General features: G+C 34.8%; 1 protein-coding gene across 3 annotated transcripts in view; it reads right to left on the minus strand.

The window, feature by feature from the left end:
- The window catches only part of LOC106879448 (acetyl-CoA carboxylase), a 125,827-nt gene that overhangs the window by 15,367 nt on the left and 83,897 nt on the right, over positions 1 to 26,563 (minus strand). For all 3 annotated transcript variants that reach the window (XM_014929017.2, XM_014929008.2, XM_014929024.2), the window contains 21 exons: positions 24,988 to 25,122; positions 22,707 to 22,812; positions 22,447 to 22,560; positions 21,045 to 21,101; positions 20,310 to 20,351; positions 18,839 to 18,976; positions 18,202 to 18,279; positions 16,694 to 16,783; positions 16,354 to 16,425; positions 15,214 to 15,305; positions 13,590 to 13,701; positions 10,896 to 11,051; positions 10,110 to 10,256; positions 9,527 to 9,658; positions 8,904 to 9,041; positions 8,217 to 8,337; positions 5,797 to 5,894; positions 4,424 to 4,534; positions 2,971 to 3,114; positions 2,122 to 2,242; positions 335 to 425 (listed from right to left, as the gene is read on the minus strand). In XM_014929017.2, coding sequence (XP_014784503.1) covers positions 335 to 425; positions 2,122 to 2,242; positions 2,971 to 3,114; positions 4,424 to 4,534; positions 5,797 to 5,894; positions 8,217 to 8,337; positions 8,904 to 9,041; positions 9,527 to 9,658; positions 10,110 to 10,256; positions 10,896 to 11,051; positions 13,590 to 13,701; positions 15,214 to 15,305; positions 16,354 to 16,425; positions 16,694 to 16,783; positions 18,202 to 18,279; positions 18,839 to 18,976; positions 20,310 to 20,351; positions 21,045 to 21,101; positions 22,447 to 22,560; positions 22,707 to 22,812; positions 24,988 to 25,122 — 2,295 coding nt within the window. The remainder of the gene's footprint in view (positions 1 to 334; positions 426 to 2,121; positions 2,243 to 2,970; positions 3,115 to 4,423; positions 4,535 to 5,796; positions 5,895 to 8,216; positions 8,338 to 8,903; positions 9,042 to 9,526; positions 9,659 to 10,109; positions 10,257 to 10,895; positions 11,052 to 13,589; positions 13,702 to 15,213; positions 15,306 to 16,353; positions 16,426 to 16,693; positions 16,784 to 18,201; positions 18,280 to 18,838; positions 18,977 to 20,309; positions 20,352 to 21,044; positions 21,102 to 22,446; positions 22,561 to 22,706; positions 22,813 to 24,987; positions 25,123 to 26,563) is intronic.

Genomic DNA, 26,563 nt, shown 5'->3' on the forward strand with positions numbered 1-26,563 from the left:
AGTGCCACACAGTGAAACTGAACCCTAAACCAGTTGATTGGGAAAGTAAACTTCTTTACTATGCAACCATGTTATCTCTCTCTCTCTCTGTTTGTTTCCTTTTATCTACTAATGTAGAATATAAGTCCACTTTGTAATCTTATGAAAGAAATCACCCTTTGGATTGAACACCAAACTATTGCAGACAAATTGCTAGAAGGAATGATACATATTCCCAACAGATTGGTAAATTAAGGTAGGCAAAAACCAATGTGACATATGAAAAAATACTCATGACCTAGTTATTTGATGTGATAAGATTTAAAAAGCTGCTAAGACAAAACCAAATTGTTACCGTGCACGTCCACAAATGACTGTTTGTGCCCAGGGACGCATTATCTCCATGAAGGAATCACGATCAAAGAAGCCACTGATCCAGTCACCATCTGCAAAAGAAATTAGGTCATTTGGTTTATTTAAAATTTATTCATTGCTTGTAATAACAATGTGACAGCAATAGCCATATACAACACTACAAATAATGAAATGATAACATGTTAATGTGTGGAGGTGCATGGCTTTGTGTCTGGGGTGTTGAACTCGTGATTGTAAAATTATGGTTTCGATTCCTGGACCAGGCAATTCAAAATGTTCTTGAGCAAAACACTTCATTTCATGTTGTTCCAGTTCATTCAACTGGTGAAAACAAGAAATCCTGCAATAGACAAGCATCCCATCCAGGGAGGAATATATCATCATTGTCATCGTCATCATCATCATTTAATGTCTGCTATCCATGCTGGCATGGGTTAGACAGTTTGACAGGAGCTAGCTAAGCAGAAGATTGCACCATGCTTTGCTGTTTATTTTGGCATGGTTTTCATGGCTGAATGCTCTTCCTAACATCAACCACCCAGCAAAGTGGACTGAGTGTTTTTTATATGGCACCAGCACAGGTGAGGTCGGTCTTGGCATAGTTTTTTTTTTTTTACAGCTGGGTGCCCTTCCAAATGACAACCACTTTACAGTGCAGACCAGATGCTTTTTACATGACACCAGCACCATATATGTCATGGAAACCTGCCCCATGAGTCTATATGACTCAAAAAGGATCCTTGTCCTTTCTCTTTGTTTTTTCAAGCATGTTAATGTAACAGCATGAACACTGACTCTCTGAAAGGAACTATTTCAGTTATTAAAGAAAATAAATTATGACACTTACAAGCTACACATTAACTCAGTTGTTATTTAGATATGAAATTAGTTTTAGGAATACAACTATAACAATAAATAAATATATATTTCCCCCATACCTCCTGCTACTTATGCAATCATGCAAACACCCCATTTACCCACTTCTACTTACCTCATACCTTGAAAGGCCACCTGGACCTCACCTCATACCTTGAAAGGCCACCTGGACCTCATCTCTACCTTCTTATCTATCTTTTTGCAACACCAACTCATCATAATCATTCTTTCCCTCCTCTACTAAATGTGAGCAGCTGTGTCACTTTTCTACAAGAACCTGCTCTGCTCCCAACCCTGTCTCTCATACTTTAACTCTCTCAGGTTTGAAGTCCTGCGAGCTGCAGGACAACCTCAATAGTACTGGTGGCATGTAAAAAGAAACTACCCAGTGCATACTGAAAAGTGGCTGGTGTTAGGAAGGGCATCCATCCATAGAAACCATGCCAAAGCAGACATCAGAGTATAGTGCACCCACTGAGTCTTATCAAATCATCTAACCACCAGGGAATATGGACATTAAATGATGATGATGTAAATATATTCCATGTACTGTGTAAACACACCCATGCTGGCGGCACGTAAAAAGCACCCAGTACACTCTGCTAAGAGGTTGGTGTTAGGAAGGGCAACCAGCCGTAGAAACCATACCACTAAAGATAATCAGAGTCTGGACAGCTTTGCTAGCCAGCTCCATGTCAAACTGTCCAACCCATGCCAGCATGGATAGTGGATGTAAACGATCATGATGATGATAATGATGAAGACATCTAATTTCTTTGAAGAATGATCCCAAATAACAGATTTTATATTACTGAGACTATCTAACAGATTTTATATTACTGAGACTATCTGAGAATTGTAAATACATGAAAGAAGAAAAAATGAACTTACTTGAGTCTTTCCTGCCACAAAGCATCATACGAGGATTGTAACTGGTTTTACTTGGAGTAAATTCAATGGTACGATCAATTGGATCAAGAGGACGAACAATTGGCAGTGGTCCACCGTGAAACTAAATAAAATAGGAAATTAACAGAGATTTAATCAAAATCATGGTATTACATTTTGTAACAAATTTTTCCAACATTTTCAAGTCAAAATGTTCTAAGGGACACAGTAACTGATACATCTTTCATTTGTTTCAGTCAAGGGACTGCAGCAATGCTGGAACACATCCTTGAAGGGGTTAGTGGAACAAATCTACTCCAGTACTTTTTTTTTCTCATAAGTAGTACTTATTTTATTAGTCTCTGTTGTCAACTACTAAGTTACAGGGACAAATACACACACACATATATATATTTGAAATATAAAGAAAGAAAGGAGGTATAAGATGTTTTGTTTTGGTTTACAATGATTTGTAGCCTAATTCAGTAAAGGAGCTTTTTGTGAATAACACATCCACATATTGTGCATTAAATTTACACACACACACACACATACATTAGTTTCCCTCTACCAAGACCATTCAAGGCATTGTTCAGCTTGTGGCTTTTCTAGAAGACACTTGCTCAAGGTACCATGCAGTGGGACTGAACCTGAAACCACATGGTTGCAAAGTGAGCTTCTTAACCACACAGCCATGCCTTCAGCAAAAACTAAATTTATTAAAACAGATCATGTAACAGTAAGGCCTAGATAACAAAGCTGAATGATTTAAACAAAATTAACATTTAATGTAAAAGCTACCAGATGCAATAGAATTAATATAACCAAATATATCCCTTTCTATTGATTTACCTTAGGCATGTAAGAGAGCCACTGTAATATTTTGTAAACTCCCTCAAAATCATCTGAGGCCACATCATGGGAAATACCATTATTGTGCATGATTTGGATACCACCCAACTGAGTGTTGCTTGTATACACTTCTCGGCCAAGCACCTATAAAAAGAAGATGGAAAATAAAATTTTGGAAAAAATGACATTTTAAGATGGAGATTCAAAAATACTAAAGTTTAAAAAAAAATTATTTTCTAAACTATCAGAAAGTTCAAGTAATTCCTAACAATGAATCTGATAAATTTCTTCCAATAATCAAATATCCTTGTTGGTATTACATTTACCCCACAGTTTATAGTCATAACACTTGTGAACAAATACGACTAGATGACTAGGGTTTTTTTATAACCAATATAACATAATCAATATGACAGTATCATTGCTCTTGTCCGTGTTTTCCAACTTATTTTATGATCTGTCACCCAAACGTTATTGAAACAGCTGTAAACCATGCAGTAAATATCTAATATTAACTATTCTATATGAGAGCAGTGTATCCTCCATAGATCAAATAAAAGATTAGGTTCAAAATTTCAAAACAGTTCAGGTCAACACAAGACACCTGAAGAAGGCTGGAGCATACAACACCCAAAATGTAGTGAAAGCAGTCAAGATGTGGACACCAGTCTAATATAAACAGTATACATCATACTCTATTCTTCACTTGTTTTATATATATATGTATATAAGCATCATTCAAGCGTAGCCAATGCCAGTGCCGCCTGACTGGCACCCATGCTACTGGCATGTAAAAAGTACCCACTACACCCTCAGAGTGGTTGGCGTTAGGGATGGCATCCAGCTGTAGAAACCTTGCCAAATCAGATTCGAGCCTGGTGAAGCCTCCTGGCTTGCCAGTTCTCAGTCAAACCATCCAACTCATGCCAGCACTGAAAACAGATGCTAAACGACGACAATGATATATATACACACACACACACATACTTTTAATGTGTGTGTGTGTGTGTACACACACATTTTATAGGGCATCTGAGTATCAATAGGGTCAAGATATTTCATAGCAAAAATGAGACAAACACAACTGACTCTCTACAATTACTGATTGCTCTATTTTGTTAACTTGAGAATTTAACAGCTAAATCATTTTATATTGCTACTTATTGTCTCTTGAAACAGCTATATCCATGTGATTTAAATGATTCAAATATATAACACTATGAGCTAATCAAGGAGCCTCTATGCAATCTCCTAGCTTGCTAGAAATAGAAACCAAATACACCTCAAATCACAACCTCCCATCATAAAACAAAAACTGGATATTATTAAAGAAGACAGTCATGGTTGGAATGACTTTGACCATATGTTTGTCTGGTTAGGGCAGATCAAAGTTAATAAACAACAACATACAAGTTCAGCTGGAATAAAATTCAAAAACAGAGCATGGACTTACTTTATTCAGAGCTCCAGCACCAGTTAAAATGATATGCGAGTTCTCTACTTGAATAATTCTTTGGCCAAGTCTCACAAGATAAGCACCAATGCCAATAGCTCGACAAGTCACCTGAAAAGAAAATGAAAAAAGAAATACACTCCAGAATGACTGAGTTCTTCACTTACACCAGAAATATGAAATATACATTTTAGCTGTCATGTACAACACAAGTATAGCTGTGTGGTTAAAAAGTTATCTTCCCAACCACATTGTATCAGGTTCAGCCTCACAGCATGGCACTTTCTGCTATAGTTCTAGGCCAACCAAAGCTTTATGAGTGAATACGATAGATGGAAATTGAAAGAAACCGGTCATGTGTGTATGTGTGCGTGTGCACACGTGCAAGTGTGAGTATGTTTGCATCACCATGTTAATATTGTGGAATTGTTGTAAATGAGTGTCAGTCACTTCCAATATTCAGCAAAAACCTGTCTGGCCACAGAGAAATATTACCTTGCCTGGAGACAAGAGTTGGTGGCAGGATGGACATCTGGCCATAGAAAATCTGCCTCATGCAGGCATGTAAAAGTGGATGTTAAATGTATGATGATGTATGTTATAAGGGCAAAACAATAATAATGGAGATGGTATAATAACAGAGAGGCACACAGAGGACATCTTACTGTTTAACTGTCACCAAGTTAATACTAAATGTAAAGCCATGGTGAAGGAAGTTTCACTGGAAATTCAGTTTATATGCAAGCAGTTTTCAGCCTCAAACATACAATATTTGGAGTAGTATGCTCTAAAGCAGCATAACTTTCCTTCAAATGTTGACATTCACGGTAGTAGTGCTGACCAAGAAATGCACTGAATATTAGGACTGATGTATCTTAAGTTTCAAACAAGATGGAGATTTGCCATAAGACACTTGCAAACACAAGTCAACACCAGCTACCAGCAGCTACTAGAACCCACACAGACACATACTGGGTTTTAGGTGAGCAATTCTGTTACAGCAATAAACTCTTACTTTCACAAATGTATTATATATGTGTGGTTGCCATACAAGTCATGCTATAAATGTTGTTGTCATTCAAAGATTATGGAGTCTTGTTGTGTTTAATTGTGAGTTATGTGAATAAAGTGAGTGCAAAAAGTTGTGTTGTAAATATATCTACTTGATATGTAAGTCATTGTATCTTGATGCTGTACAAATAACCTACCATCTATTCAACCTGAACATATTACATTATAGCTTTTCCCTACCAAATTAGCTTTTGCCAATTCCAAAGAAATGAATATTACAAATGAAGATGATTATTTCACAGGAAAAAATGGTTCTTATTATAGTAACAGAACTTTTAAATACAATATGCAATAACACTTACCAAACTTATTGTAACAATTTCATCATAAGCTTGAGACGTCTCTCCTGCAATCATACCAGAACCCCTCAAGTTTTCAACACCAATTCCATCTTCTTTACCTGAATCAGAAAACAGTTTAACATTAATTTCTTAATTTTAGACTTCCTTAATTCAATGTTCATCATTTGTCAGAAAACAACTGAAAAAAATATTAAGAAATATTTGATTGTCCACATTTCTGAAGTAAATTATATAATGGAATAGTATTGATTTATTGAACTATGGACTCCAATCAATAGCTTGGATGACTCATCATGAAACAAATCAGTTTTTCTTCAGAGTCTATAATCCTCCTGAAGAGGTCCAGGAAAGGTGAGGCCAAAAAGCTTAGCACTACAGTCATCAAAGACATTGACATCAGAACACAAAGAAGCAGAACAGATATTGCAATAGTTCCACCAAGCCACAGCCCTGGAGTGGTACATTTTTTTCTCAAACCCAAAAGGATGAAAGGCAGAGTTGAACTCAGTGAGACTTGAACTCTGAGTGTAGCGAGTTGAAACAAATACCACAAAACATTATATTTTATACTCAAACAACTCTGCTAATTCGATGTCTATTTACGACGGTGAGCACTCTACTGAAGTGAGTACTATAATGAAGCAATAACCAGCTAATGAGCTGAATGTGTATCTGGGTTCAATTCCTAGATAAAGCCCTTTCACTTCACTTACATCAACAATGATCTTGAGGAAAGTGTGAATCAAAGTTAGTTCCTCCCTCCTATAAATTTGAGACCTTTCATTCTACGTGTAAAGCTTTTCTTTTATTGGTCTTTGATTAAAGAAATCATTTGATATTAAATGCCATATGATCGTAATAGTTATTTATATGCAAACCATAAATAGAAATTAATCGCTTCTTTCATAATAGACATGACACTTGAATGACTCATTACATGTTTGCTTAATCAACAATATACAATTATTTTCAATCCATCAAAATTATTAAATATAAAACTTTCTTCATTTTATTTTCATTCTTAATCTTTAAAAAACCTCTGAAGAAAAATTACATTATTAATATTAATTAGATAAAATGAAGTAGTTAACTACAGGATCAAGGGGTTGTATACTGAAAGACAATATAATTTCAGTGAAGTCCTAAACCACACCAAATTATCACTTGGTAAAGAAAACATGAACAGTTCATTACTTTACATAACCAAATGCCATCAATTTATTTATTCATGAGGTCAATATCATACTGAGTTATACTCAACATCATATTCAGTATCATTTAACATCTTTTCTTTCAAATTTGGTATTATGCTTCAAGCATTTCTTCTGCAACACCATATATTTCTATGTATACTAATCCTGAATCATTTCACTGATGAGATCCAGCATTTTCATCAACTAATCTATCTACTTTATTGCAAACCTTAATAAGTCTATCTCTACAGATTTGTCTCTCTTGAATATATACTGGAAATTCCTTCAATACCCAGTAATTTTTTCTCCACTCACTTGTACTCAACCTTTAAAAAAACTTTTACTGTTCACGTGTAACAGGCCATGCTCAAGTCACTCCTTACTATTTAGTATATCTAGTCAATCCACTGCATTTACTAACCTCTTTTAATGTGATATAATATCACACTTTTAGCTCTCACCTCATGAAGATTTTTTATACAGGTTCATTTAGATGAGGACAGTTGCATAAAGTGCCGAGCTCTAATTGAAGGGTACCTGCGGAAGGGGTAGACCAAGGAGGACATGGGTTGAAGTAGTGAGAAAGGATCTTCAGACGCTGAGCCTCACTGAGGAAATGACAAGGGACCAGGAGATGTGGCAATTTGCTGTACTTGATAAGACACATCAAGTTAAGTAAAATCGCTGTCTTCCACACATACAGGCTTGTCCTTTCAGGTGTCAGTGCCACTTAAAAGGCACCTGTGCCAGTGCTGCATTAATATAAACATGCTAGTACTGTGTTGACACACCCGTGCCAGAGCTATGTAAATGCACTTGTGCCGGTGACACGTAAAAAGCACCCAGCACACTGTGAAGTGGCTGGTGCTAGAAAGGGTATCCAGCCATAGAAACCATGCCTCAACAGATAGTTGGAGTCTGGACAGTTCCCTGCTAGCCAGTTCCATGTCAAACCATCCAACCCATGCCAGCAGGGAAAGCAGATGTTAAACGATGAAGCCATAGAAACTATGCCAAAACAAATACGGAGCCTGAACAGCCCTTCAAACTGGTCAGCTCCTGTTAAACCGTCCAACCCATGCCAGCATGGACAATGGATGTTGAAGAAGAAAAAAAAGAAAGAAGAGTAATAATTCTCTAAAATATCTGTCTAAAATTCAAATTACTGTATTCTATATGATCAGTAATTACATAAATTACAAACATTAATGAGTTATTTTTTTTTACCTATGATATCAGTAATCTTATAACGTGCTTCTCCATCATCATCTATCAGTTCAGCTCGGACAGAATTGGCAGCACTAACTTTCTTGAAATCATCAGGTCGGAGATAAAGATATTTGAAACCCTAAAGACAGATGATAAATAAAATCAGACAGTAGATGAATCAACAGATAAATAGTTTATGATGAAAAATAAGGAGAGTAAAGACAAATCAGTTTACAGAATATAAAAACTGATGGGGAAAGCAACAACATGAGATAGGGAAGACACGAGGGGGTGCTGAAAAGTTCCTGGCTTTAAAGGCATTGCAAAAGGCCTGATTGGAAGCCCAACCTTCTCAATTCTTTTACAGAGCTTACAAAAACTGAAGGACCACTGCAATAAGTGTGCGAATCTGAGAGGGGAATATGGTGAATAAAATCATCATTAACTGATTCTCCAATATTTTCTTTTACCCAAAGTCAGGGACTTTTCAGCACCCCCTTGTGTATAACAAGGAAAAAAGTGTCTAATGAAAACACAAAAACAAAAATGTACCGACAGGCTGAAATTAGATGCCATCAGCTGAAACAAAAATGTTGTAAAAGGCAATAAGGAGTATCAAAATGACATTACATAGTACTAATGGGAAAGTATAAGTCTGTTTTTCTAGAAACCATTTTTCTTTTATAAGGCTACAGCAATACTTACTTTATTAGGATCGATTTGATCAACCCAGGCCACACGGAACAAATGCTTAATCTCTTCTGCTAGACCAATTCTAGCACCACTGTTTGCTGCCAGGTAAATACGGGGTATTTTTAATTTGCGAGCCAGTTCAGATGCACCCTAAAACAGACAAATTAAAGCAGTAGTATTTTGATGAAGACAGAAGCAAAAATAACATAAAACAACAATTGAGGAGCATCACTTTTTTTAGAATCTATTTTTAACATTCAAAATGGATGGATTTTTTAGGATGAAAAAAAAAACCCGTTAAAACTAGGAATGAATATGTGAGGTAAACATTACGTTTTCATTATTTTTTCACTCGACTGAAACAGAAGTGACAGCAGATTCTATCTTGAGAGCACAAACTAATATCAATTAGATATTTTGTATACATGTTTTTTAAGACAGCATACTAGCTCCTTGACCACCCAGTGGTTCTTTAAATATTTTTATTCCTATAAAAATAGATTTCAAATTCTGACAAGCCAAATAAAGTGACTTATATTATTATTTTTTCTTTTTAAGCTATTCATTTATGGGTACTTATATATTAAATGCAAATACAAATAATCAACATCTGAATAAATAAAAAAAAATCATACTTTGAACAACAGATCTTCTTGAGGTCCGAAAGAACCTATTTTATGTGTGATATCATTTGCAATGACAATAATATCTCGGCCATTTTGAAATTCAGGTGTTTTCAAAGTCATTTTCCAAGCAACCATACCAACCTAAGTAAATAAAATAAAAAATGGTAGTGAGAAAGATACACACAAACTATTTTCTTCTCAATTTTACATATATTTCTCTATACTAACAGGTGTGGAATAGCTTTGGAAATATGGATGTGCACAAAATATTGAAGCAATTGTTTTTTACAGTTAGTGTTCATCCTACAACTAACAGTGAAACAGGAGAGTACATAGCAAACAAACTGTAACTTTCCCTGTTTACATGGATTAACATGAACACATACAAATACATATTTGGGTACCAATTTTTCCACACTAGTATACTTTGGGTTATTTAGAAATGAATACATTTGTTTCAGTTATAATATTGAATTTAAGCACAAAAAAAATGTGTTCAATAAATTTCAGTGAAATTTATTTTCATTTAATGAATCACAATACAAAAATTATTACAAAAATCAATCAATCAAATGTTATCTAGATAACTTACTTCATTTTGGCCGTGTAATCGGTTCTGCATACAGATTTGTCCATGGCTATCAAGTACAAGTTCAATGTAAATAAACATATCAGACATTAGAGTGAGATCTCCTTCACCAGCTTGCATAGAATATTCTTGCCAGAGTTTCATGAGAGCCTGCAAATAAAAGTAATTTTTATAATGCAATAACAGGAATAATAGTCATGTAACAACAACAACCGCAGCAGCTACCACTGTCATTTTTACACTACCACTACTATTTTTACATCAGCACCATGGGCAGGTCTCCTCTGCTAGTGCCCCAGACTGACCAAAACCTTGTGAGTGAATTTAAAAGAAGCATGTTTTGTGTGTGTGCATGCACAGACGTGCATAAGTGTGTGTGCATGTGTTTGTGTCCCACTTGCCATGATATCAACCACTAATTGCAAATGAATGTCACACAAATAGTATAACTCATTGGCTATACTCCGTGAAAATATATACAGCCACTAAGGCAATTGTGTTCAAAGGGCTAGGATAAATATTACCTTACATGAAAACTGCTAAGGGTTGGATATAGGAAGGGTCACTGTCCACAGAAAATCTACCTTATCTGACTCATGCAAACACGGGAAAATAGACATTAAAGTGGTGGTGGTAGCGGCAGTGGTAGTTGTTATTATTATGTATGTGTTTATGTGTTGAGTGCAATTATCTTACACTGAATTTAAACAGTTAAATTTACAGTTAATTCCATAAACAACAATTCAATTATCAAAACACAAAGATATATATCAATTGGGTTATTTATACCTGTCGGAACATCTCGGGGAAATCATAAACATATGTTGTCCCGCTAGACTGGGCTTGAAAGCGTTTCAGCTGTAAATGATCCTTTGTCATGTAAGGAGTGCTTGTCAAAAGGCCATGGTATGGTCCTTGTTTGGTGCCGTATCCTTGAAACATAACCTAAAATGAATACAATATATTTATGTTTATCAGTAAACATTATTCAAAACACTCATTCTTCTGTCTTTTTTAAATCTCAGTCCTTTTAATAACTTAATTTTTCTACATAAACACAGTTTTAAATAATTACCCAATTATCATGCTAGTGTGACACTTAAACCCTTGACTTCCCATTGAGCTCTAAGCTATCAAAGTTTCCCCAACGTTCTCAACCCTTAGTTGTCTTTTCTACTTCTCTCCAGTTAGATCCCTACTTCTCCAGCTATTTTTAGGGGCGCCTCTTTCCCTTCTCTCTTGTGAGTTCTAAGTCAAAGCCTGTTGTATAATGTAAGGTGTTGATTTTCTTAAGATGCGGCCCATCCATCCCCACTTATACATCAGGATCTGTTATTCCACCAGCACCTGCCCTACTTTCTGCTGCAGCTTTTCATTTCTATCTTTTCCAGTCAACTAATTTGAAGAATATGCCTCACACAGTTACTGATGAAGGTCCATTATCTTCTGTGATGTCTTTTTAATCCTTCTCTATTTCTCTGATCCACAGAGACAGATAGACTTCACTATAGAGCTGAAGCTACACTTTGTTTTATCTCCAGCTTTAACCCTTTCGTTACCAACCTGGCTGAAACTGGCTCTGGCTCTGAGTACAAATATCTTGTTTTCATAAGTTTTGAATCAACATCTTCCACCAAACCTTAGTCACAATTTATGTTCCTAACATTAGCTGAATGATAACTAAGTTATTTTACTAAATCCTTTGTTATATTTAAAGTAATTGAAAGAAACTCAGAGCATCTCAAAATAAATACAGTAATGAAAGGGTTAATGCTAGTGTGATAAGTTTCCAAGTACTCATGGTTTTTCGATGTGTTCTCACAAATTTGCATATCCTTAAAGCATTGAAGAGGCACAATCATTAAGGAGCCAGACCGAATACCTTGTGATATACAGTTACACCTTTTTTCAGAGTTCAAATTCTACACTGGCTTCATCTTTACCCACTCCAGTTATGTCCTGGAGTGAATTCGATCGATTCATCAACTTTCTTATGAATTAATGGCTGCATACTGAATGAACATTTATTATTCGTTCATTTGACTAAAATTTGATCTAAACCTCAAGATCTTGTGTTGTAATATCTCACATAGGGAAATATCTCTTATATACAGTTCATCATACATCTAGGATTCAGAAGATGAACACATTAAGGAGCCAGACTGAATCTCTTGTGATATGTAATTACATCTCTTTTCAGAGTTCATGGACATCAAAACTCCTAATTTATATCATGTCAATGTAGAAAAATATCTCCATTGTTGGCAAACTGGCAGAATCATTAAAGTGTTGGAAAAATGCTTTGCAGTATTTATTCCAGCTCTTTACATTCTGTGTTCAAATCCCACTGAGGTTAGCTTTGCCTTTCATCTCTCAGGGTTAGTCAAGTACTGGAGTCAATGGTATCAACTAGCACTGTCCCATTAAATTTTCAGATTTTATGCCTAAACCAGAAACTACTTCCAACTCACTACGCTCTGAGTCCAAATCCCACTGAGATCAACTTTATCTTTCATCTGTCAGCGTCAATAAAATAAAATACCAACTAAGTACTGGGATCAATGGTTTGGCTAACACCCTCCCCTCAAAATTAAAATGCATTATCATTAAAATTATTGTTATTAATCAGCTGTTGATGGGTACAATTAAGAAAGCAGCAGACAAAACTGTATTATAAGTTGTTTATTGTGACAACCTAATGTATCAAACTACTTGCACATGGTTTCATGAGTCCAAATGTTGGTATTATATGATGTATCTCAAAAGAACAGTACTGAACTTATATATTATTCTGCTGTATATATTATGTTCAGCTTCTGACCAAAATCCATCAACCATTTTAGTCTGTTTTTAATACTGTCAGCAGACAATGGTTATCATTATGAATAGCATGCAATGCTCATTTATTCACATTGTTTTGAATCAATCATGCATTATCTTGAAACTCTGATATTGCAATGATGTGATTGTATATTTTTAGAATGACATTGTAAGAAGCCAGGTTCTGACATTTTGGACATAAAAGAGATAGAATATTTGAGCCGGGTATAGCCAGTTCGAATATTAAAAGATTAAACACATTACACAGCTTTCCATCACATTATTGTTATTATTTTGGCCGGGTTCCAACCTGAGCCATAGCAACAAAGTCTACCTGCTACACTTCTCAGTCCACCATCATTGATTTGATGTCCTGGATTCATTCCAGGCCAGTGTCTGCAATCAAGTTGTCGATGTAAGTGTGACAACGTTTTCATCTTCTTACGTCACTATGAAGTGGGTTCCACAAGACTAATTTGGATGCTTCCAGTAAAACTGGTTAGTTAAGAATAACTGTGCAGATGTTTTGCAACCTTAAGCAAAGAAACATTTCCCAAAGCCAGAAAACATACTAAGTGTACAGGCAAGTAATGCATTTCAGTAACATATTTTGTTTAGCTAATACATAGTGAATTAACACAGATTAAAATTAGTAATACCTACCAAACCTGTTTTTGCATCTGTAACCTCTCGGTAAAGAGATATATCTAAATAATATCCACTCTCATTGGTCACATTTAGTCGAATCGGGAAGCTTGAACCATTGGAATGTAGTCTGGAATTCAAAAGAGAATAATATTATAACATTTCTTTGTTATGGTTTTCTAAAATTAAAGCTGTCATTTTTTTGGGGTTTTTTTTTTCTTCTTTTCTTGATGAGATAACAGTCTAAATCAGTGTTTCCCAACCCATGTTTCCCCCAGGCTCCACAATAACTTTCCATAAAAGTGTATGCCCCATGGTGGTTGGGAAAAAAACAACTTTATTTTTAATATTTTATCACAACTATTTAATACAAAACAATCTACCGGTAACTCTTTTTTTAAGTACAGAGTATAAAAAGAAGTACATTACTGACTAAAAAAAAAAAATTTTCACAATTCCATGCCCCACTAAAAAAAAGAGAAAAAAAAATTGGGGAGCCCATGCCCCATCACAATTTTCCCAGACCCCACCATGCAGTGTATGCCCCATATTGAGAATCACTAGTCTAAATTTTAAGAGAGAAAAAGTATAAAACTACAAGTAACCTGTGAAGAGTAACTTTAAATGCATAAGTAGCTTGATTGTGTACTTTACTGCAAGTATTTCAATACCGAATATGTGTTATTGAGTAACTCTTATTCCTTGGTTTCCAGACTAAATCCTTTTATTAAGTTTTCTTTGACACAGATTTCTCATTACTTCATGGACTTATTTAAAGAACTCTTTAATTAAGAACAGTTGCAGTGCAATGTTAATATTTTTTATTCACAATAAGGCGGCAAGCTGACAGAAACCATAGCATGCTGGGTGAAATGCTTAGTAATATTTCATCTGTCTTTACGTTCTGAGTTCAAATTCCACTGAGGTCGACTTTGCTTTACACCCTTTTGGTGGTCAATAAATTAACGTTCATCATCATCATCATCATCATCGTTTAACGTCCACTTTTCATGCTAGCATGGGTTGGACGATTTGACTGAGGACTGGATAGCTGCACCAGGCTCCAATCTGATCTGGCAGAGTTTCTACAGCTGGATGCCCTCCCTAACGCCAACTACTCCAAGAGTGTAGTGGGTGCTTAAATTAACATTATTTACATTATTTACATTTGACAGATATTTGTCCTCATCTTGTTTGTTAACACAGCGTTTCGGCTGATATATACCCACGGGCATATGGCGTAGTGGTTAAGAGTGCGGGCTACTAACCCCAAGATTCCAAGTTCGATTCCAGGCAGTGACCTGAATAATAATAATGATAATAATTATAATTACATCGAAACTATACCTTAGGAATGAGAACCCAGGTTTGAAATTTCCCCAAGCCACCTGATGAAGGCTAGAGGGTATATCAGCCAAAACGTGTTAACAACAAACAAGATGAGGACAAATATCCGTCAAATGTAAATAATGTACATAATCCTTCATCTCTTAAATATAGATCAATAAATTAAGTACCAGTTGCATACTGGGGTCAATCTAATCGACTGGCATCCTTCCCAAAAATGTTGTGCCTTGTGCCTAGAGTAGAAAAGAATATTTTTCATTCACTGATAAAAAAAATCTAAGGGAGATTTACTCACCGAATCATAAACTTCAGTTCTGAATGCATCACACGTAGTTTCCACAGTCTGCTACCATAACGCATTACGATATTCCGTACTGTATCTTCCAGCTACAATATATATATATATGTATCATCATTATTATCATTTAATGTCCATGTTTCCTGTTGGCATGGGCTGGACTACCGACACACACATGCACAGATATACACATATCTGTGTACATGCACACACGTGTGCATGTATACACACACACGTCATCATCATCATCGTTTAACGTCCGCTTTCCATGCTAGCATGGGTTAGAAGATTTGACTGAGGACTGGCAAGCCAGAAGGCTGCACCAGGTTCCAATCTGATCTGGCAGAGTTTCTACAGCTGGATGCCCTTCCTAAAGCCAACCACTCCGAGAGTGTAGTGGGTGCTTTTACATGCCACCGGCACAAGGGCCAGTCACATGGTACTGGCAACAGCCACACTCAAAAAGGTGTTTTTTACATGCCACCTGCATGGGTGCCAGTCCAGCGGCACTGGCAACGACCTCGCTTGAATGATTTTCTAACGTGCTACCAGCACAAGTGCTAGAAGGCGATGTTGGTAACGATTACGCTCAAATGGTGCTATTTACGGGACACTAGCACGGAAGCCAGACAGCTGATCTGGCAATGAACACGCTCGGACAGTGACACATATATATGTATATTTACACTCCTCCACAGTACACACATTTTGGTAAATGATTAGATGGTTAGAAAAGCTTTGAGTATTACCAATATGGCTTATAAACCTACAAGTAAAAATAGAGGCTGCTAGCTCCATGATAATTATTGTAGTGACCAGACATGCACAATCATATACACTGTATCCATATCTAACTAAATATAACCAAAATAATCACTAAAATTCTACTTATTCGTACACTTTCGGACAGTATATACTTAGAACAGTCCTAGATACAAAATGTTTAGTGAGGAGAAAACAAAAAAAAAACAGAAGGGATAGTCACAGTTGGAAAGCATTAGATCATAGATCTGATTTAGGGGTAAATAACTACAAAAACAAGCAGACTTTTGCGCATACCCCGTTAATGATAGAATTCACATCTTTCAAAAGAGGAAACAAAAGTAAAAATCAAGGAGTCATTTAACAATTTCTCACCTTGCCAGGTTCAGACAGAGTCAGTGTTGGTACAAAGTTCAAAAAGATATGATTGCAGTCAGTTCTTTTAGACTGAAAGAGAAGTACAAGTTTGGACAATGAGAGAGGGAGAAATAGGAAGAAAGAAAGAGAGAGAGAAAGAGAGCTGTTATATGATTTCACAGTTAAGCATCAGTTAACTGAAGTCTAAAATGAAAATTTTTTAATAACTTTTTAAAATTACAAGCCTTTTCCAACAAGTATAATTAATGCCAAGTGTATGGGTAATTTCTAGAATTAATTAAATATTGTCTTAGAGTGATATATTGCAAAATTAAATTAAATACCAAACAATTCTTACAAATGGATGTGAGAAAGCAACTTCAAGAGCATCCATGGCTTCAAGCAATGTCCGTTCCCCTTCATTTTGTAAATATTCAAAAGATGCTTCCTAGGAACAAAAATTTAAAACAAAAAAATCCAAAGTTTTATTTGATGTTAAAAAATATATAAAAACAATATTTAAAAAATATTAAAAAAATATAAAAGGACAAGAAAATATAGGGAAGAATTGAAGTGTTATTGATATGTTATTGGTCCTAACTGCACCAAGGCTATATGTTGTATAGATGACAGAATTGGTAGCATATCAGAACAAAACAGCTTGTGGTATTTGGATATTTCCCTTTACATTCTGAGTCCAAACCTCCAACAAAGTCCACTTTGTCTTCCATTATTTTCGAAGTTGATAAAAATAAGTACTGGCATCAATGTAATCAACTATTCTCTCGAAAGTGGCACTTCCAATCAAATGAGTGGAAACAATAAAAGAAATACTGAAGATATTGTAAAGGGCAAGCGAAAACAGTGTTGCATATAAACAAGCATTTAGATCAGTTCAAATATGTTTGAGACATATTTGACCTGTACAAAGGATGCATTCACAGTTAAATTAGCTGTGGAAAGCCTTTCTTGCTTTAGGCAATAGGTTGTTGAAAAACACCAACAATCATTTCAAGGTGCCTTCCTTCAGCAGAACAGTGATTGCATTTCTAGCTCCTAAGCAATGATCAACACCACGTAAACTACAAGAGAGACAACCTTAAATTGGCTCTGGAAGCATTTGTTTCTTTATAGTATATCAGCATCAAAACATGAGCTGGTCACACACAACATTGGCACTGGCTAAACAAAATATAACAGTGAGTGCGTGAAAACAGTGTTGTCAATGAACAAACATATTTGAAGTGATCTCAATGTTTGTTTAAACCAGTGGTTCTCAACTGGGTCCATATGACCCTTGGGGGTCTACATAAGGTTTTGCTGTTAAAACTTATGTGCAATAAATTGCTTACATATCAACAATGCACAAAATATTCTAACATTTTTTATAAAATTCCTAAATATTTAATTATAAAAACATAATAGCATTTTTCTAAACATCAACTGACTACGAGGGTCCACCTAAGTAAAATAGGAATCAAAAGGGTCCATAGGTAAAAAATGGTTGAGAACCAGAAAAAGTAAAATAAGATATGCTTAGCAAAATACAGTTACAAATAGAAACAGATATAGAATTATATATAGAAATAGTCTAAAAGTTACATATAAAAAAAATTAGCCTTTCTAAAGCAACAACTACAGGCAGTTTATGGTAAAAAGGCTTAGCTAAAGACTTATCATATGAAGTACATGATATGTTATTCATTATGAGCTGAATTCAAATTTAATTACAGCTTTTCTAAATGTTATTGTTGAAGACTTTACAATGTTATGAAGAATAAAAACAAATGATTTTTTTTTTTTTTGCATATCCAATATTTCAATTAATCATATCTTGTGAATGATTAAAAAATATATAAAACAAACCTTTGTGACCAAGTCTGAATGACGAATAATAGAACGCACAAAGAATCTATAGTCAGTAACTTCTTGGCCTTTTGCAACCTGTAGAAAGTAATAAAAAGGGGATGTGACATTTAGCTATGCAAAGCTAATAAAAGATAAAATGGAGGTTAAAAGTTAACTTGATAGAACAAAGGACTGCAACTAATAACAAAAAGAAAACTTTAAACATAACACTGTCATTTTAAGAGCAACTTAACTAAACTATTGCCTAACTCTGCAAAATCATTTTTAATTCAATAGCAGATGATAATAATATTGGAGTACCAGTGAATGCAAATTCACCATACTGCACAATCGTATTGTCTGGACCAATATAATAGACAGTTTGATTTGCAAAGTTATGATTTCACAAATATGAGAATTGCTATCCTAAAAAAAGGTTACACATTACTTGCAATTTGGTAGTTCAGGAGTTCTTTAGTAGATTTAAAAGTTTTATGGTTCTGGTCAGTGAAGTAATGTAAAAAAATGAAGCTATGTTACTGTAAAAGTAAAACTGAGAACAATTTACATGTTGAAACAAGGTAAACTTGACCTACATAGGACAGCGACATCTGGGGTGGAAATGTGATGCAAAGGTATAATTTACTAAACTCACCTTAGCTTTTCCCAAGTAGAGATGCATCTTATGGTTGGCAGTGGGAATAGCTTCAAGATCAAAGTTTCTTAACCGATTGATCTCCAATTGGAATGCCAGGGCAGGTTCAAGATGGCGGTAAATTTTATCCTCTTCAAACTAAAGCAAGACACAAAGCAACAAATGCATTACTATTAGGACAAAATTTATTATTATAATCACTAATAACAAATATAAAGAAGTTCAAATCAAATTTAACAATATAAGCTAAAGTAATAAGGCTATTATTGTAATTATATATTTTGTATATTCTTATTTGAACGGTCAGTTTAAAAAACATGGACATTTAAAAATGTCAGTTGTCAAAAGACTAATAGTAAAAATTACATACATACAACTACATCACTTTTATCCTGTCTTTGAAGTACAAAATAAATGTTTGCATTTTTCAAACTGAAACTTAAGTAGAACATGTGAGAGCTAAAGTTTTTCTCTATTGAATAGAACTAATTCTTATAAAATAATAACAGGCATGTAACATAAGGTTTACAGATACTATGAATATGGCTATGTAGTTAAATATGGCCATATAGTTAAATAGTTTACTTTCCAGTCAGATGGTTTTATCATGTTGCATGATATCAGGTTGAGACAAGTTTTATGAATGAAACTGAGTAGACAGAAACTTTTCAAAAGTCCATCAGTTGGTCTTTAATCTGCTCTTGGGTGTAGACTTAATCTGTTGTCCTGTTTAACACCATCACCTGTCTTTTGAGTGCTTATGATAAAATATAGTTTGCTGCAAATATTCAGACCCAGTTTTCAATCTGAAGATAAGTTGATGTCTGGATATGCTGTTTACTAATATAGCAACCTATGTATTGTGGTTGTTACCTCTCTTTCCCACCAACAGATTATTTGGAGGTCCTGCAAAAAGGTCACAGGTGGTGCTACTACTCCTCTAAAATAATTTTCTTCATTTTTGCTTTTTAGACCAGTGGATCTTGAAGCAGATAAAGCTATAAATAATCCTTTCTACTATAGGCACGAGGCCTGAAATTTTGGGGAAGGGAGCAAGTCAATTACATCAACCTCAGTGCATAACTGGTACTTATTTCATCGCCCCCCCCCTCCAAGGATGAAAGGCAAAGTCGACCTCAGTGGAAGTTGAACTCAGAATGTAAGGACGAACAAAATGCCACTGAGCATTTTGCCCAGTGTGCTAACAATTCTGCCAACTCACCTCCTTCATAAAGCTATAAATAACAGCATCTATATATCAAGTTTAAAAACCCTTTGGACAGAAAAGTTGAAGGTTGTCAGTGAGACTTGAATCCACATTTCCTGTAAATATGACAGGCATTCTATCAACGGACCACAGCAATCCAAATTTCTGATGTCAACAAAATTTACAATAATACTGTGTTGTATTCATAAACACAAATGATAATTTCATTATGTAAATATTAAAATAGAAAATAGAACAACTTACCCCAAAACGGGCACGGAAAGTGAAGAATTGAGGAAATTCCCGCTGAAATTGTAAAACATAAATAAACTCATTATAAATCTCAACTATTTCTTCCTGGGTTTCCTATTCAGTTTATTCAAATATTTATGAAGAATTAGATATGGTTGAAAGTTATGTTCCACATAATGTGTGTGCATGGCACCTCAAGCACATGACTTCTACTATAGCGCCTGATCCAAAGCCTTGTGAATGGATTTGACAGATGGAAACTAAAACAAGCCCATCATATGTGTGTGTGAATGTGTATGTGCATGCATGTGTGTTTGTGTCTGTGTTTGCCCCCACCACCACTGCTCAACAACTAATGTTGCTTTGTTTAAGTCCCTGTAACTTAGCAGTTCGGTAAAAAGAGATCAATACAGTAACTACCAGGCTTAAGGTAAAAATAAGTACTGGGGTCAATTCATTTGACAAAAAATTCTTCAAGGCAGTGCCCCAGCATGGCAGTAGTTTAAAACAGATAAAAGATGCTCCAGCATTTATCTCTTTTACCAGACCCCCAACCCTACCCCACTTACAGTGTGTCAACACAAGCTCAAGCTACATACTCAACATAAAGACAACATTAATCTACTAGAGAAAAACCAAGCTGAATAGATACACTTCTAATAAAAACTAAACATTCTGACAACATTTAACAACAGGATATTTCATTTTATTTAATAAATTAAAGAGAGGAAATGTAATTTGGTTTACCTTAAACAGAACCAAGAAAGTTATTCTGCGTATGCCCTTTTCACTTAATATTTTCTCCTGAAATAAGAAAAGAAATGTATAAAAATAAATTTTAGTTCATTTAAAAAGATATATATAACTGCTAGTATATTAAACTAATTATTTACACAGCATTTTTTTTTATATACCCAGGCCTATTCCCCATTTTTTTAGGAGTGGGTAGCCACAACAAGACACACACCAGGCATTCCATTCATTTCCCAGTTCAAAGAGGCAAGCCCCATTCTATGCTTGGGTCAAAGCATAGAATGCAACCCCCAATATCAGCAGCTGAGCCTGATAGTATATGCTGTGTGTGTGTGTGTGTGTGTCTTTCTCTCTCTCTCTCTCTCTCTCTGCAATATGTTTGGGCATGTGGAAATACTACAACACTTGGAAACAGGTAGGAGCTGCCAGCAGGAAAGGCATCTAGCTGTAGAAGATCTACCTGAATAAAATTTTGTCCTACTATGTAGGCATGGAAAAAGTGGACATTAAAATGATGATGATGATAAATACAAAGACCATTTGGTTTAATAAAATAATGTGCCCATAATATAATAGATAATTATCATCATCATCATTATCATTTAATGTTCATGTTCCATGCTAGCATGGGTTGGACGGTGTGACAGGATCCAACGGGTACAAACACTGCACTGTGCTCCAGTGTCTGCTTTGGTATGGTTTCTATGGATTGGTGTCCTTCTTAATGCCAACCACTTTACAGTGTATCTTGGGTGCTTTTTTCCATGCCTCAGACACTAGTGAGGTTGCCATGCATATCATAAGTTTACAAAATCCAAGGAGAGACAGGAGGCACCCTTATGCTAGATGGGGTTAAGGTATGAGAGAAGGGATTGGGACAGAGTGGGATTTTGTTTCAGAGGCACATGACTACTCACATTTATGGGAGAGAGTGAGAATGAATTAGTAGTTTCTCCAAAGAGATAGATAGCAGTGAAGGTGTATACAGGTGGCACCTCAAGGTACAAGGCAAGTAGAAGTGATTAGGGACAGAGCAGTTGAGAAGTTGGGGAGAGGGCAAGAGATAGAGGAAATAGGAGAGGAGAGGTAGACAAAATCTGTGAAGATTGGGTGGGGTTAATTTTTTCCTATGATAAAAATATTGGTTTTGTATTTATTTGAAGAAATTCTTCGTTATTTGAAGAGTCAGGTACTTTAGTGCAAGATCAAAATTTTTGCGGACTAAATTATTGACATTTCAATTCCCAACTGAACCAGTTACTTACATTTCGAATGCTTTAAAAGACATAAAAACACAACACTACACTTTTTTTAAATTTATTTCTCCAGCTATAACTTAGATGTTTTATACCAAAGTTTTTGAAAAATCCTTCATATTACAATAAGAACCACCAACCTTCTCTTTACAGAACTCTTGAAATGTTTGAGCCAAAGTTTCATCATCCAGTTTCTCAGAATATTTGATAGACACATTGATAATATTAATAGGCTCATCAATGTCAGATGTACTCTATATGGGATAAAAGAAAATTCATTTACTGTTCATTTAGAACACACAACAACCAAATAATCGAGCAAACATGATGAGTTAGAATAGAATTGCAAAACAAAATATTACTATTAAAAAAGGATTGCATAACTAAAATTACTACTAACTTGTATAGAAACAGCATCTTCCATTCCTGATTGTAAAGTCTTCTGTATTAAAGGAATTTCAGATGCATCTTCATCAGAAAACCTCAGCATTAATTCATCAAAATATCTAAAACAAACAAATTATAAAAAAATCAATGAGAATGGGAAACCAGAATTACATCCCAATAATTTGTTCCCTTAACAAGAACTGAGTGAATTCACTTTGCAAGAACAATTTTTATAGGATTATAAATTATTTATTGTTACTATAAAATAATTTACTTCTACAATAAGAATAACATTAAATGGTTTCATATTGGTTTCAAATTTTGGCACCAGGCCAGTAACTCCAGTGCTCAACTGGTACTTATTTTATCGATCTCAGAAGAATAAAAGGCAAAGCTGACTGAGGCAGAATTTGAACTCAGAACGTAAAGACAGACAACATGCCACTAAGCATTTTGTCTGGCATGCTAATGATTCTGCCAGCTCACTGCCTTAAATATTCCAATATTTAAAACAAAAAAAAATACTTTTTTTAACCCTTTTGATACCAACCTGCTTGAGATTGCCCCAATTCTATAATACAAATTTCCTGTTTTAAAGTGATTTAAATTAAAAACCTTCTCTCAGACATGTTAATTTATGTTTCAAACACTATCTTAAAAACGACTAAGTCATTTTACTAAATTATTCATTATTTTGAAAATTAACTGAAACAAAAGCAGTGTGTTTCAACAGAAATATGGTAACAAAAGGGTTAAAGATTAATAACCGCAAAAAGTTGGCAATTGTAATCAGAAAAATAAAAAGCTACCAAGGGCGATGACAATAAGAACAGATCAATTAGATATGTCGGGCAAACATTTCAGTGGCAATGTCTCATTCAATACATAGTCTACAAAGTTACATCTATTACAGAGACACAGCTATCCTTTACATTTTATGAGTTTTCTATGAAACATAAAAGCCTTTACTAGAGACACTTGTAGCATATCATACATAATAGCAACTTTCTCCACTGTATTTATCCTAGCTGTTCCTAATGTTTTTAATCTAAATCTACGACCCACTAGCCTAAAACAGAATGAGATATTACTGACAACTAATAAATTCTGAGTTTATAACCATTTGCTTATGCATTTTCTTGGACACAATAAAGCCAATCTAATTCAAAATCTTTTGATTGACTGCCCTATTTTCTGAAGTTTGTGCTGCAGATGTTAGAACAATTGGCATCAAATAAGTTCCATACATTTTTCCAGCGATAACCTTTCAGATATATATTATATTCATTCAAGTGGATTAACATAACCATTAAAATTACTTTTGATAATGAAATTCTGATCATCAACTTTATCAGTAGCACTTACTATATACTTGAAAACAAAAATGGCCCATTCATTCATATGTTAATCTTATTGGTAAGGTGTATATATAAAGATTACAGTGGTTGTTACATTCTCAAACATAATTGTGTCACTGACATAAATTACAATAATCCTCTTAACAATAAACCCAAAACCACAGTTCCACAATTAATACATATCTTAAATATGCCATTCATCTGACTGTTTTGTAAGAGCCCACCAGCCTACAGAAGAAACCTGGTTAAAAGCTATTTTCCAGGTCAACAAATTCAAAGCAAAGTGATTTATTCTGTATTAAGAGTCTCCTGCAGCTCTCAACTGAAATATGGATTTTGTGGTTTCATGTTCTGATACAAACCTAAACTGTAACTCTAACCTGTACAAACTTTTAACTCTCTCAACTACTTTCAAAGCTTTGTTTATCAGTTTGAGATCACAATTGCTTGTCTCCAATACATCACTTTTACCTTTGAAGTAGTCGATGATATAGTGTCAGTCCTTGGGGATTGCACCTTTTAATAATAAGTATCCAGAATATAAAAAAAAATAGCTTCCAATTCATCAAACTGTACACAAGATTGTTTTGTGCATGTGTGTTGTGTGTGCATGCACACTTGTACGTTTAGTCATACAAAAACATAAGTGCTTCATACACCCTTGTATTTGAAGTGTGTAAAGTGTAATGTATGTATATATAGCAAGTGATATTAACAAACCATTCCTGAAAAATCCCCTTCAGCCAGCCTTGTTAGGGCAACAGTACATTGTTACCAACTTTGTTAGGGCAACAGAATATTGTTGCCCAAATAGTATACTAAGTTAATAAGATAAAAGGAATAAAATAGGTAACTCATTAGATATTTCTTTCAACCCATTGATGTATGTATTATCACTCAGATGAAGCTAGTAGTAAACTTCATTTAGTTACTTACTCTCTGAGTTCTGCAAATGATGAGAAAGCAGCAACAATACCCATCCTCTCAGTGAGCATGGAAGACTCATTATGATCCCATTGCTGTTTTATATCATCTTTTGTTATGCTGCCATCAAACCGCATTACCATCAATCTGGAAAAGAAAAATATATAAAGAAGAAAATCCATTAGAACACTCGTCAACACAAGAACACCAACTAGCATTCTCCAACAGGTTGATCCTTTATAGTGTTTCAATGAAAAAGCCATATTTTTAAAACAGATACTGTCAATGATGGTAATTAAGATATTGCTATATGTTACATACATTTGTAGAGCCTTCTAATAATATTTAACTCACATTGGCTGATAGTTTGTGTTTTATTGCTTCAAATAAAAGAAGAGAAAAACAAAATATTTTGCCAACCTATCAATCAAGCACAGCACTACTTATTAAATTCATCAGTGAAGTCAAAGACACTACATCATCTTCCTTGTTAAACTTCAGAACCAAATGTACTTCATCTTCTTTCTATCTGTATTACCAATAGCAACATAAGACACTGCTTCCCTAAACTTAATGCCTAAATACCATCTCTCACACCTCTTCCTGTCGTCCTGAATGAACTTCATACCTCTCAACTCTGTCCTAAGCACTTTGCCAAATTCTGAATCCCTATAACTGAAGCCATCTGAAACCCCTGCCTTATTTAAGTTTACTCTTACACATACATGCAAATAACCGACTTTCAAAAATTCATGAAGATTACCAAGCACTGTGCCTCTTTACCATCAACTTAGGAATATTCTGGAAACATCAAGAACATCACTCTTCCCCCACCTCAAACTAAATATAACTTCTAGGTCAGGAGATGACACGTCTAGTAATATCAGTTTCAAATTTTGGCACAAGGCCAGCAGTTTCAAGGTAAAGTTGACCCCAGTGGTATTTAAACTCAGAGTGTAAAGATGAACAAAATGCTGCCAAGCATTTTGCCAGTAGCACTAATGATTCTGCCAGCTCGCCACCTTGAAATGTCTTGTAATTTTCTTATAGGATTGTTATAAATGTCAACTTTCATATATTCAGTATGAATTAACAACAGTACAATACATTTTGTTTAGCAACGAGTTCCTCAAGAGCCATAGATGAAAGAAAATATATTTAGCCAAACTAATGCTTATGGATTAAATGTTTCTTCACTTTCAGACTTATTTTTGGGTTCTTTATTTTAAGTGGCCAGACAGTTCATTTCAATTTGTCCACCTGCTGGAATATAAGTAATCACAAATGGCATTTTTATATCTAAGCCTCACCAAGGACCCACTAGTGAACTGAATCTAGGGTTATAATTTGGATTTAGTACTTGCATTATCAACAGTATCCAGCTAACACTTCAATGTTGTTTTATTTCACTTTGAGTTCTATGTGATCATACTTAACCATTTCTGGTATCATACAAGTTGTTATACCTTGAGAATCCTCATAATTAAATCATATATATATATATATATATATATATACATACATATGTATGTATGTGTGTGGGTATGTGTGTATATATATATATATATATATATATATATATATATAT

Source organism: Octopus bimaculoides, chromosome 2 (genome assembly GCF_001194135.2).
Source record: "Octopus bimaculoides isolate UCB-OBI-ISO-001 chromosome 2, ASM119413v2, whole genome shotgun sequence".
In the NCBI taxonomy this organism is placed as follows: Eukaryota; Metazoa; Mollusca; class Cephalopoda; order Octopoda; family Octopodidae; genus Octopus; species Octopus bimaculoides.